The sequence below is a fragment of the Grammomys surdaster genome, unplaced genomic scaffold, assembly GCF_004785775.1.
Source record: "Grammomys surdaster isolate TR1022 unplaced genomic scaffold, NIH_TR_1.0 375, whole genome shotgun sequence".
In the NCBI taxonomy this organism is placed as follows: Eukaryota; Metazoa; Chordata; class Mammalia; order Rodentia; family Muridae; genus Grammomys; species Grammomys surdaster.
Genome location: NW_021604794.1, coordinates 443588 through 456979, shown reverse-complemented (window position 1 = coordinate 456979; position 13392 = coordinate 443588). Strand labels below are relative to the sequence as shown.

General features: G+C 50.0%; 1 protein-coding gene across 3 annotated transcripts in view; it reads right to left on the bottom strand.

The window, feature by feature from the left end:
• Window positions 1-8124: 8124 nt before the first annotated feature.
• Window positions 8125-13392, bottom strand: part of Aopep (aminopeptidase O (putative)) — a 298386-nt gene continuing 293118 nt past the window's right edge. Inside the window, exons 16-18 of one of the 3 annotated variants that reach the window (XR_003713119.1) lie at window positions 12272-12416; window positions 9761-9945; window positions 8125-9284 (exon numbers count right to left, since the gene is read on the bottom strand). Coding sequence is in view for 2 of the 3 variants with exons in the window: in XM_028781229.1 (XP_028637062.1) it covers window positions 12276-12416 (141 nt within the window). In the remaining variant the exon portion in view is untranslated. Of the gene's footprint in view, window positions 9946-12271; window positions 12417-13392 lie in introns of all 3 variants that reach the window. The other 2 variants (XM_028781229.1, XM_028781230.1) reach the window with 2 other exon arrangements.

The window sequence follows — 13392 nt, the reverse complement described above, 5'->3', positions numbered from 1 at the left end:
ATTTCCCGTTTCCCGTAAGCCAAACTTGATTACACCTACACTTACCTCAGACAAAGCTGCTGAGTTACTCTCCATCCTGAATGGAAAAACAGAGCACACACACAGCCATTCTTTCTTCCTAGTGTTCGCACATCTGTGACCCTCAGCAGTTAGGAAAGATGGAATTATGTGTTCTCTGCTTCTCTAGGACCCAGCCCACCCTGTCTGGGTGAACTATGCCAAGCACCTTGAGTCAGCTTCCTGGGTGCTCAGTCACCTGTCGTGGCATACCAGGACATCTGCCTACAGACAAGGAGGAGCCTTCTGTCTGAGCTCCAGGCAGCCAGCAAAGGAGATGTAATGGTGTTGTAACTTCTTAACCTATTTCCACCTAATGATCCCGAAGTCCAGGGGCCTGGGGAGGAACATCTGGAGCAGCAGGGACAGAGACAAGTCCCATGACACAGGGAAAGGGATGCTGAACAATTGCCAAGATACCTTCTAGTGGCCAAGGAATCCAAAACAACTGCAACCGGAGAAAGATGAGAAATGAATGAATTTCCTTCCCTTTTCATCCAGAATGAGGTCCTGCTCCTAGCTGGATACTGGACTTTAACATGAAGCCTTTGTTTTGTGAAAACACTCTAAGTCACATAGTCATCACAAAGCCATTTCACAAACTCCAACCCAACAGTAAGAATACACCAGCACCATGCCAGATGAACCTCTCCTCATGAGGCATGCTCCTCTTGTCCTGGGCATATACCTCACATACCTGGGTTGTGGCTGGGGATACGTGCCAAGAATACTGAAAGCTTTGTACCTCTCTGTAGAAATGACCAAACTCTCACTGTCCTCTGGTGGTTCATACACAGCATGAAGTCTATAGGGGCCCACCAGGACTCTCCTTTGCAAGCAACAGGGAAGGGAATGGGTGTGAAACCAACTAAGGGTTGGTGTACCAGCCTGCAGACCCATCAGGCAACTCTGGCTTGGGTCTTTTGCTCCAGCAGAGACAAAGGCCTTGTTCCTGCTTCTTTCAGACAGTTCCTGCCTCCAAGCATGTGACAGGAAGGCAGGTCTGGAGCTGACACCACAGCAGTGGCTCAGAAGACAGGAAGGGTCTCCAGCTAGGGAGGCCCCAAGCCTCATTCAGATCCAGGAAACAACCCAACACCACAAGGGTGGGCAGAGGGGACACTGGTAAAATGTCCTTCTCAAATGAGGCATAACCAGCACTATGGGTTGCCATATTCTGCTGTGGGGCTATGCTACAAGCACCCTGCCCCCAATATTGTGAACCAACATGTCCATACATCCAAATGCCACACCTGGAAGAGGACCACAGCTATGAGCAGGTGGCTCTTCATGAAAGATGTCCTGCCTGAGAGACACATTAGGTCCAGTAGATGCTAGTAGAATTAGACAACTGGACACCAAAACACATGTGGAAGAATGAACTTCTGAGAAGGACCAAGAAGGTTCTAGAAGCAAGATTTTAGGGCAGTCAAGCATTTCACGTGCCCTAGTCACAGCAGACAGGGTGTGTGTGTGTGTGGGGGGGGTCCGGATATAAATGGCTTAAACACTGGAGATGAGGGAACTGCACCTGCCAAGGTTGCCAGTGCCCTCCCATGGCTCCTACCATCAGTCAGGTCTCAAGCTTTATGCCTTGACCCATGGGTTGGTTGTAGCTCTCCATACACTGGACCCCTGACATCTTTCCAAGTGGTGACACATGGGGCCTTCTCCCTACCCAGCATGATTCCTATTTCCTATTCCTGTCCTGCCAGGTATCAACTTTCCAGATAGCACTGGGACAAAACACAGAGCAGACAAAATTTCAGGAAGTTTCCTTGGCTCATAGTTCAGAGGGACTTGTTATTAAAGCAGCTTAGGAGTTTGGGCTGAGACAGCTTTCTGCTGTGGTGGGAACCTGTGTGGAGACCTCTCAGGGCACCAGGAAGCAGGGTACAGGCAGAAGGGCCCTCAGGACCTGCCCTAGTGGCCTTGATCCAAAAGCCATGCCTCTCTCCATCCCAGAAATTTCCAGCAGCTGAGAACCAAGTTGTTTAAATAGATTAGCCTGTGGTGGACAGTTTCCCACAAACAGGACACTTCGTGTTCGGAGTCAGCAGTTTTCTGACCTTTTACTTGGAATTTGTGGTTTATGGTTTGGTTCTCAGGTTTTTACACAAAACCTATTACAGGGCCTGGGCTTCCACACTGCCTCTCCTATTCTGGAGCACCAGGTTAAAACACTGCATGTGATGGGGAAAATACAAATGGCTTTCAGGGACACTGAAAAAGAATTTAGCATGGTGTTAAGAAATGCTAGCAAATACAATTATATCTTCATCCTGTGCAGTCTGTTGAAAGCTCTGACAGGGAGTGCAGACAGGCAGGGCCATTGTGGACTATAAATGGCCATGTGCCAGACATTATAGAGTGTGCAGGTCCTAGGAACAGCATGGTAACAGAGTTACTGTATCCAGAATCCACCTGTAGATACTTACCCCAAAGGACGTAAGGTAGACATTCAGGGGGACTCTGTACACCTGTGTCCAGACTGTGATAAAATGTGCTGTATATAAGTGACAGCATCACTTGGCTTTAAAAGGAAGAGGGCTGGTGAGATTGTTCAGCAGGTGAAGGTATGACAGGCCTGGCAACTTGAGCATCTCTGCAGAACCCACATAAAGGTAGAAGGAAAGACCCCTGATCTCACATGTGCACCCACTCATTCTAAGAATTATGCACATATGCATGGTAATTATAAATACAAATTTAAAAATTAAAGTGAAGAAATATGGAAGATGTTATGCTAAGCTAGACCAGACAGGCAGATGCACAAAGATATTATAAAATTCACACATGATCCCTAGAACAGAGAGACTTATGATGACAGTCTATTGATGCCACCAGGGACTTGGGAGAGCAGGGATGGGGTTAGTCTCCGATGGATAAAAAAGATTCCATTTGGGAAGAGAAAGTTCAGAACACAGATGGTGGTGGTCACAAGCGATTAGACATGGCACTGAAGTGTGCTCTCCAAACACCAGAGCAGTGAATTCTAGGCTGTGAATATTTTACCACAATAAAACCACTAAAATTTAAATTATAGTTCCATCCACCCTGTAATACACACCTGCTTTAGGTGTCCCCTTCCCATTTTGGATGGCTTGGATCCCAATGACCACATGGGGAGTTCCTCAGATGCTAGTAGACTTGTATACACAGAACAGCCAGGGTTATTTGGTGCAGTTAACCTTAGGGGGAAGGCCCCGTCTATGTAAGTTGGGCCATTACCAGGATTTCAGGAGTCCAGGCGTGGTGATGCATATCTGTGGTCCAAGCTCTAGAGAGATGACTCTTAGTTACTCTGCAAGCCTGAGGCTTGCACATGGCTGTGTGGTCTGGCAATGTGAACACATCTTCTATACAGACTTGAGTATCACAGTCTTTGGAATTTGTGGAGGGCCCTGAACCAACACTCAAGGACACTACACAATGGCTGTTGTGCTGCTTCTGGGAGGCTGTGAGGCTGTGTGCTTGTCTGTGTGTTTGCTGGGCCATGGTGGAGAATGTCTGTCGTGGGTAACAAAGGAACGAGTGTTATTACAGTGACTGGCTGAGGTAGAGCCCAGGTAAAACGGGAGGGGAGCTGTGCAGGTCTCTGCTTATGTGTATGTCTGATCTACAGAGAGAGAAAATGGAGGGAGGAGGGAAGAGGAGGAAGGAATGAGGGCAGCTTCTTGATTGGTTGAGGAGGGCTTTTGCCAAACAGTGCTGAGCCAAACAGGTGGAGTGCCATCTGTGACTTGGGAGGAGACATCAGCATCCCCTGTGCTTTAGCAGCATGGTGGCACGCAGTACTTACAGTCCAGCATCTGAATAGAGGTTTCTAGTTAAGTACTCTCCGCAGCTGGAGCCGTGCTCTGACATGTATCCTGAGGACTTGAGCACTGTCTGCCACACACCCAGCTTTTGTGCAGTCACCATCCTACTCTACCTCCAACCTCCAGGTTTGCTGAGACCTCCTCCTCTGTACCTGCCTCTTCCTGGACATAGCACAACAGGTAAAATCACAACTACAATTCTTTACCATTAATCACTATTGCATTTTATAACTCAACATAAACCACTATCCAAAGCCTCTCACCCCTGGGCAAACCGCACAGCTGTCTCCATTCTCCACAGGTCACACTGCTGAGCCTCCAGAGACTTCAACACTGGAGCGTGATGGTGAGGGATTAGGTAAGGCTGTGTTAGGCCCACCCCCAGCTTTTCAAAGCCTGAAGTTCCACCTGGTTTAGAAGGCTACACTTCTCCCTTAGGTTATTCCATCTAGACAGTAGGCAGCAAGAAAGAACCTACCAGAGTGGAAAAGAATTTTCTAGAACTTGGGACTCTGAGTGCTACAGTTAGGAGTGGTTGCAGCACCTCCTGACTACTCGGTCAGCACAGCAGCAGGGTGCCAGGCTCTAAGGGAGGCTTGAAAGAAATTATAGGTAAAATGACAAAGGTGGCTTAAGAAATGCAAAGCCCCAGAGCACACAGCCACTCTGTGTCCAGACACAGCCACAGTAAGCTATGTAGCCAGGACAGAACATGGTCTGGGCTGTCACCTCCCTGGTAGATAGCTTTCCTGGAATGCCATGGAATGGACAGTCTGTTGGGGCCCACCCCATGCTCCCTGTCCTCTACCCTGCCAGTGCCTAGGTAAAGTCATTATACAGACAAGAGGCAGTGGCAGACCCCGGACAGATGGGAGAGGTCTCATACTCATCCCTGTTCTGTCCTTGGGGCTGATAAACCAACCCAAGCCTGATTCATTTCATAGCACTGAAATGGCCAGGTTTGATTTTCTGAGCCATCTTAAGAGAAAGGGCGTTGTATCTCCAACCCAAGCTTGCACACACATCTTGTCACGACAGGTTTCTGGGGCTGTCACCAGCTGCTGAGGCCACATTCTGGTGACTGTGCTTCTTTTGTCTCTGGGATCAGCCTCCAAGGCAAGGCTTCTTTCTGGCCAGTCTTCCCACAGGGGACACAAGCCAACACCAAGAGGTGAGGTTCTCAGGAGCCCACCCTGTCCTGGGAAACTTCTTCAGCTTGCCCAAGTCTCCTCCTTCCTTTTCACACAGTCTGGTCATTGGTCTGGAAGAAAATTGCCTTATTAGTTCATCAATCTCTCCACAGCACCAGTGGGTGGGAAGGGGGTCATAAAACCTTGCCCTGAATAGCAGGATGGCTGCTCCTCCCTCCCACCTCGTAAACCCCCAGACCAGCCAAGGGGCCCGAAGGCACTGCTGCTAGGGCAAATTCACGCCCCTCACTGAGACTACTCTCTGCAACCTTTCTTGGGAGGTCCAGACACTCCCCACCCACTCCAAGCCCTGGGAGTCTCAGAGATGTGATGAGGCTAGCCACTCTGGGGCCCTGTCTCCACTTGAGGGCTGCTATACCATCCTGATGGCTCATTTGAATAAGGGAACCCCATGGTGGCTCAGACTGAAATGCTCTAGGGAGGGAGTGTTCCAAGGGGCTGGCTAAGCACCCAGCTTTTGCAAACACTGTTAAGTCCCAACAAGGTGTCTAGATGCTGTGGGAATGGGTACTGCAGCCCAGGCACTCAGGGAGCAGGCTAAGGCCACCACAGGACTACTTGGGAGGTGTAGCTGGGGCAGGGTGTTCTCCTTTCCCTTACCAGGCCAATGCCATTCCTCTACTGGCTGGCTCCATCTACATACAAACCTGGTGGTGACCAGCTAGACTGAAGCAAGAACCCTGCGTGTGAATCCTTCAGATCCCAATCCTCTAAGTACTGCTTTCTGTTGCTCACTGGGCCACAGCTGCTCTGGAGTTGTGGCAAAGGTAATGCTGTGAATAACAGGTCCCTGTGCGTGCGTGTGCATGTGTGTGCGCGTGTGCGTGTGTGTGTGCGCGCGCACGTCCCCTACTGGTTGGCTGCTCTCTGGCCTTGTGTGGCCATGTCCTGCTGAGCCATGGTTGGGAGAAAAAACTGGTAGGAACTTGGCACTTGCCTGGAATGGACCCTCTCTTCATTTGGTAGGGATGGCTTATACTTTGGGATACCTGCTATTTCTGGTTTCAACCCTGGGGACATTCTGTGACATTTCTGTTCACCACAAGCAAGGATACCTTGCTAGGGTATAGATTATTTCATTCTTTTGATGTGAAATTTGTTAAAAAAAAATGCTTTAAAATCCTACAGCTCTATTGAAGCAGATGAGTCAGAAAATCCAGAGTCCTTTTTGAGACTCTTTCTCAACCCCACCCTTCCATTCTTCCTGCCTGGGTCCAGCCAGAATTCCCAGGACCTCTCCCTTGGCTTCTGTCCAAAGCCTCATGAACAGGATGGTGGGCTCCCAGCCAGCCACCCTCTGCCCCTTCCTGGGGCTCAACTCCTTTCTACAGATCAGGGTGTGGTAAGGACAATGGCTGCCTCCCTAGGCCAGGTTCAGAGTCTATGTAGAGGGACAACACACAGTGGATTCAGTCTATGCAGAAGAATAACACACAGTGGGGTCATTGCTGTTTCCTCCTGTGCAGGGAACCATGGCCCAGGGGTCAACATCAGAGGATCTAGATACACCTCCTTCCTGTAGACCTGGCCTCAGGTTGAAGCCTGCTCTAACCCTCATTCAAAGCATCTACAGACAACACAGAGGGGCGTGTCTCCCCTGGAGAAGAGATAGATGGCTTGACTCTAGGCTGTCTTGGCTGGTAGGAGGCCATTTCTGGTGGGGTCAGTGAGGACAGGCTGGCCCAGCCCTGGCCCATTGTTCTCAAGTGATGGGCATCCGCTTGGCAATCACGGTGACTGCAGTTAGTGACAGGCACGAGGGGCTGGTATTCCTGCTATCCCACTCACCTCTTGATGGTTATCACAGGAGGATCCTCCTGACCCAGCCCCTCTGCCTACTGGGGGCATCAGCCTGTTGGCTAGTGGTTTACTCCCATCAGGTTCCTCTCACCCTTTACTTAATAGTGAGAAGCTAACATCTTCACCAGAGAACCTATGTGACTCCTCAGGCCTGAGGTAAAAGGGGCAACCATGGCTTCCTCCAGGAATGGTTGAAGTGAGGCTGGAAAATGGTATAAAACAGTGCTGGCAACAAGTGTGCCTGACCGACCACTGAGCACAGTCTCTCCAGACAGAGTAGCAGACTCAAGTTCAGGCTTCAAGGCTTTCAGCACAGGCTTACCCTCACATCTGAGTGATGCACAGGAGAGTTCTTTAGAGGGGTTCCAAGACCCTGCCTAAGTAGAAAGGCAGGGCATTCCTGGGCTGGCTTAGACATCAAAGCGCTGAAGACCAAGCACTACACATCATGGTATACAGCAAACACTGACCCAGGGATCCAGTGTACATCTCACCTGAGGCTTCTCACGCTGCCCACATCTGGTTTGGGACAGGAGCCTAGGGTGACTGCTTCCTTCCTCCACCAGCAGACTCATCACCTGGACCACATGCTATGGAGTAAACTCCTTCCTGGATAAGACCTCTCTGAGGAGGGGTCAGACCTCCCTGGACATTCTTCCTCACTCAGATCCTGCTTCGCATCCTATTTGACAAGGTAACAGTGCAACATTCTGTGTCCTGTGAAGTCAGGAGGCTCACGGAACAATGGAGAATGCGCTTTCTAGACTTCAGAGTTCTCAGCCAAGTGGAAGGCTGGTCCCACAGCCTTCTGAGCCTCTGGTGCAGCTATGGGTGGCAAGGAGCTGCTGCCTGGCTTGGCAGGGATAGGATTGCTCTGCTTCCAGCCAGAGGTGGCAAAGGCCAGCTCTACCACAGATCCTTCACCAAAGCTGTGGCACTGGCATCTGGTTCCAGTGTGGTCTCCACTGATCTGAAGCCCACTGGCAAGACCCCAAGCAGCCAAAGCCAGACACGGGGCTCAGGGACCTACAGGGACAAGGGACTAGATCTCTGACAAAACTCACCTTAGGCAGCAGCTCTGTTTTGCTGTTTGGTGGTTCTCAAGGACAAAGAACAAAACCAGACCAGACCAGTGCTTGGCTGTTCACTCCAGTTCAGAGGATGGTGAGGTTCTCACAGAGGAGCCTTACAGGGTGTGGTTCCTAGTCCATCTCTAAGCAAGCCCAGAGTACTTCTGAGAGCAGGGAGCCACAGACTCAGCCATTTATTTCAAGTCTTCACAGAAAGCAGTGTAAGATTAAGTAGAACTAATACATTTTGATACTTCTACCATCGTGGTATACAAAGCACACAACCATTTGCAAGTCCCCTGCAACCATCCAAATGCAGTCTCTGCTACAGCCCAGGCTCTGAAAAACAATGGTTCTCTGCGGACACTCCTCTCAATCTGTCCTAGAGCTCTCCTCACCCAGCAAGTCTGAATGCAGAAGCCTGGCCAGGCAGTGGAATACTCCTCCTGGTTCCTTTTCACATGGCTAAGCCATGTCTGGGCTTACGTGACTGCACCCACGGAAGTCTCAAGCACCTTTCTCTAGACAGTAACTGGAAGCTTCTTAAAGCTTGTTCTGTATGTTAATATTCAAAGGAGAGAAAAACAGTCTCACCAGAGACTCCCCTAGTACCAGGCTGGCCGAGACTCCACATTTGGAAGAGAGCAGAGTCCCGCGCCATACTTTCTTCCTTTTACTTCCAGACTTCTCAGAATTAACATTACCTGGAGGTAGGAAAGGAGATCATGTGTGGCAAGTGCCTATTCTGACGCACGTTCTTCCTTGCTTTTAAGGAGCATCAAATTCAGAAGCAAACTGGAACACCAGCAAATCCGGTACTTTATTAAGACATCTTAGGCTTTCCTGCATTTTCAAAAACAGGAATGCTCTATTGACTGAACACATCAAAAGGGCTCTACAGAATCCTTGGGGACCAGCCACAGGAGGTGTCATATGATTCTGCAGTCCCAGAGCGTGGCAGCCAGTTTTTGCAATCACAGGAAGCAGGCAGCCAGTTCTCCATATGCCTGGGTGGGGGGATGTCCTTCATTCTTCTGAACGACTGCCTTAAAGTCACAGCTCAATTCCAGTGTATAGATTCAGTCTCTCTAGCACTGGGAACAAAGGCAGCTGCCAGGTGCAACAGTTTATGAGGCTCTGCCTTTTATATATGCCACGGGAGCCCAGTCTCTGGGAGCCAGAAGCCCAAGATGGACCAACCACTGCTGTGGGCTGATGACCTTAGCAGCCACATAATCCTCCCTTTGATGTCCAGGGTCAATGCAGTCGTGGCCCCATCAGGGCTAGGAGAAGGTATATGAAAGAGAGTCTCACTGTGATCTGTCCTGTGAAGGAAACACCAATAAACTTTATTACCCAGTCACCACAGCCATTCTGCAAGTCCTCCTAGCTTCTGACCTCTACTTGAGAGGGAACTTTGGTGGGAGGATAGGGACAAGACTGGAGCTCTCACACCTCACAATCCTGGACCAGGTCTGCACAGTCACAGCCAGGCCGTGCAGGGCTGTGAAGCCCAGAGAGGGTCAATGAAAGGCAGCTCTACGGAATGAGCCCTTCGGACCGGCACTCCCATTGCTCAGGGCAGCAGATGACAGGGCATGCTCTGCCTCAACCACGTGGCAAACGTTCAGCTTCTGTTCTATCTGCTTCTAGGGGTGCAATCTTTCCAAGGTTAGTTCTGCACTCTACAAATCCCCACCTCAGGAGCACATACAGAGGGATACCACTGCGGCTGGATCTGGTACCAGACACTCAGGCCCTTCATCTTCTTCTCCGTGGGAGGCCTGCCTCAGGCACTTACAGATGGGTAGGCTTTTTGCTCAAGGGCTCGACTCCTGTTCCTGCTGAACTGAGCCAGTGTGTGAAATGAGAACTGATATCAGCTCAGTAGGCACCGGAGGGCGGGTCCAATCACAGCTGGGCAGTGCCTCCTGGCGTGCCCTGGGCATCATCCTGCCAGCGACTGTGGAGACATGGAGACCTGGACTGCAAATACAAGAAAGAGTTCACCACGCCCAGCAAGGACAACAGAACCACATCCCCCACCCTCAAGTGTGGCATCAGCTGAGACATGGTTGGCTCAGCTTTTGTGATACGACTAGCTTTAGTTTTCTGTGACTTCCAATACACTTGACATTACAGTGGACTAGTTAGTAGTAGACCTGTATTTTCTGTAGACACATTTAGGGGTGGTCAGCACGCTGCTTGCACTCTTGACAACACAGCCTTGAGGCAGGCTGGTCTCTCCTCCTCTGGAGTGACCACCAGGCAGTGGCCTCTGCCTGGCAGCTGCAAGTTAACTGTCCCCATCTCACCTTCTCTTCAGGTGCAGAACTTAGCCACTGTGAACAAAGCGGAAACCAATCACTGTTCACCAATCAGCTAAGCTCTGCACCTTGTTAGAGAGGTCATCGCCGGCCATAATTAAAGGGCTGGTGAGCATCTTCGAAGGCTGTTGGCTTCTTTTGTTTCCAAAGAGCCACAAGGTGCCTCTGTTCTCCAAACTGCAGAGAGAAAGTAGCCACGGTTCTGCAGGAGCAGCCAAGGTCATGGTTGCGTGGTAATCCCTGGCAATGTGATTTTAATCTCAAGTCACAAATCAGCATGCCAGGAACCCAAGCAGCCAGAGCAGGTGAGGGCAGCGCCATGCCCGACCACTCCCATCCACATGCGCTGAGTGTCCTCCATAGCGCCTCTGAGCCCACCACACTAGCAGTGCAGCCGGCTGTCTTTCGGTGTGCTAGCTGCTGCTGTATGGAGGAGCATAGGGGACCAGGAGACAAAGGACACACTTATCAGCTATGTGACAATGCCTTAGTGCCCATCCTTGCTCTGAGTATGTGACCTTTAACCCTGGGGACACACCTTGTTCTCAAATTGCAGATTTTGAATGGCCTGGGATGTCTCTGGGCCCCTCAAATAGGAAGCACTTGTCTGACTGAGGGTATGGTGTAAGGGAGCATTTCTGGGGCTACTGTGATCAAGCATTTGGTTGGATGAGCTGGGAGACAGCAGAGTGTTCATAGGGGAGCTAGGAAGTTGGCCTCCATCAGAGGCCAAAAATACCCCTAGAAGAGTCACTGTGTGACTCTATGGCTCTCCCAAGTGAAGACCAAGGGACCTACAGAGTGGTATTACCTTGGCTTTACAGTGACCTTCAGAGGCCACACACTGACAATGTCTAGCTTACATTCTAGATAGAGAATGCCTGCAGGAGGCAGTGAAGAGGCACCCACTGTCTGCTGAACTACACAGGCCACCATCCTAGCTTGTGCTGTGCGGAGTCAGCAGGCTGTATAGTTGCTTCCTCTACCCCACTATCTCCTCTGCTTGACTATGGTGGGCCCCGGCTCTTCTGCAAGAACACGGTCATACTTCAGTAAACATGTTTTCCCTTCACAAATGTTCTTTCAGATAAATAAAATAAACATATTTCACAGAAGTGGGTTTTGTAAAAGTGAAATGTGAAAATGTAAAGTTAACATCTGACAATGGGTTAAGATTAGCAACACAATTCTAAATATTAATTAGTAATCACAGAGAACAACAGAGTAACACAGTGATTGATGTAAAATTTAAAAAATATACAAAAGTAAACATCATATGTACCACCATGACGATAACGGAAACAATGTAGAGATGATGATTTGTGACTGTGAAAGGAACACGTTAACCGACCGACACCTGTCTCAGAACTCCATGCTCTGTGGCTGAACTACACTACTGGTCAACAAGTTGGCTACAGAGGGGGCAAGTACCAACACAGCCAAGAACTCTGGGAGCCAGGGTAAATCCTGTTCCAGCACAAGATGGAAAAAGACTTGCCCTTAGGACACAGGTATCACTTGGATGGAGGGGCAGAGAAGACCTGCTGCCTACCTCACCAAGTGTCACTCAGCAAGGGGGATGGGCAGGAATACTCTGCTGCCTACTTTACAGGTCAGGGGGACAAGAGGTCAAGGAGTCTCAGGTTTACACAGCTTCTAGGGGAGATGCCTGCATGCCGAAGCTTGGAGCAGTGAGGCCATGGACCACTGTGTTGACCTTGACCCTGAAGTCTGTGGATCTGTGCAAAATCCAAGGGGGCTAAAGCAGGGCCGGAGGGCTATTATCCTTCAGCAGGACGCCTGTTTTACACCCATATTCCCAGAAGAAGGCTCCAGAAATCCTGAGCCTTCCTGCTCTTGGGGACCCACCCTGCTTGCTCCCCAAGACTGCTTGGCAGCCCTCTGGTGTTGTGGTGGTCTTGGCTCATCATGTGGCTTACCAATTGACCTGGGTGGTTAGGAAGAGAAAGGAGAAAGAGAATTACCTTTTTAGAACAGCATTTCGGTCACCACCTGGGCTGATGCTTTGTCCATGTGTTCCCTCACCAGCTCGAAGCACCTGTGGGCGAGCTGCTGCAGCCTGGCATCCTCACTCACCATCAGCTCCCCGTACAGGTATATGCCCATGGCCTGCAGATCATGGGGGCCAGAGAGGAATGGGGAAGGGGTTAGACGCTGTACATGTTTATGGGGACTTGTCTGTATGGCTTTACACAAGCTGGTCTAAAAACACAAAGGACGGAGAACCTGCTGCCATGCAGCTGACCAGCTGCAGTTTTCACTTTCAACTCTGTCTCCACTGTCCTTATCAACACTCCTCAGAAGCTGAACATGGTAGCACAGGCCTTAATCCCAGCACTGGGAGGAAGAAAAGGCATATCTCTGTGAATTCAAGGCCAGCCTGGTCTACGAAGTAAATTCTAAGCCACCCAGAGCCATCTTGTCTCAAAAAAAAAAAAAAATTCACCCCCCCAAAAACCAACCAACCAAACCAAAAGAAAAACAAAAACAAAACAAAACAAAAGCCAATAATAGAAACACAGAATTCTATTGATTCTGTCAACAGACTCTGGTGCCCAAGTGGCAACCTGTCCCGTGGTGGCTATTGTCAGGAATACTCTGGGCAGAGCAGAGAACTCCCAAAACGGTCACTATGGGAAACCTTGTCTGTCAGGTCAGTGCACTCCAAAGGGCAGCTGGCATGAACTCGTTCACCAAGTCACCAGGCCACAGAGACCACTTGGCCCAGCAGTGCAGGCAAGACAGACACCACCTGGCCACCAAACTTTCAGACTCTTGGCTCTTCTGCTCTGAAAGCAATGCTACAACGGCTTGAATTCGCAGTGTGCCAACATTAAAAACAGCCGACTGCATCCTGCAAGCCCTGCCTGCTTTTTTGCTCTATGGATTCCCAAGGGTTACATTGTTTCAGATGCAAGTGCTTCAAAGGCAGCATAAGATAAAAACCTCAGTGTCGGCTTCCAAAGTGCTTTCCAGCGAGAGCTGAGGAGTGGAGGTCCCTGGACAGTGGATGGCATGGCTGTTCCACTGAGCTGCCCTTAGCTTTGTTCCTGCTTTCTCAAACAGTCCTTACTCCATTGTGCAA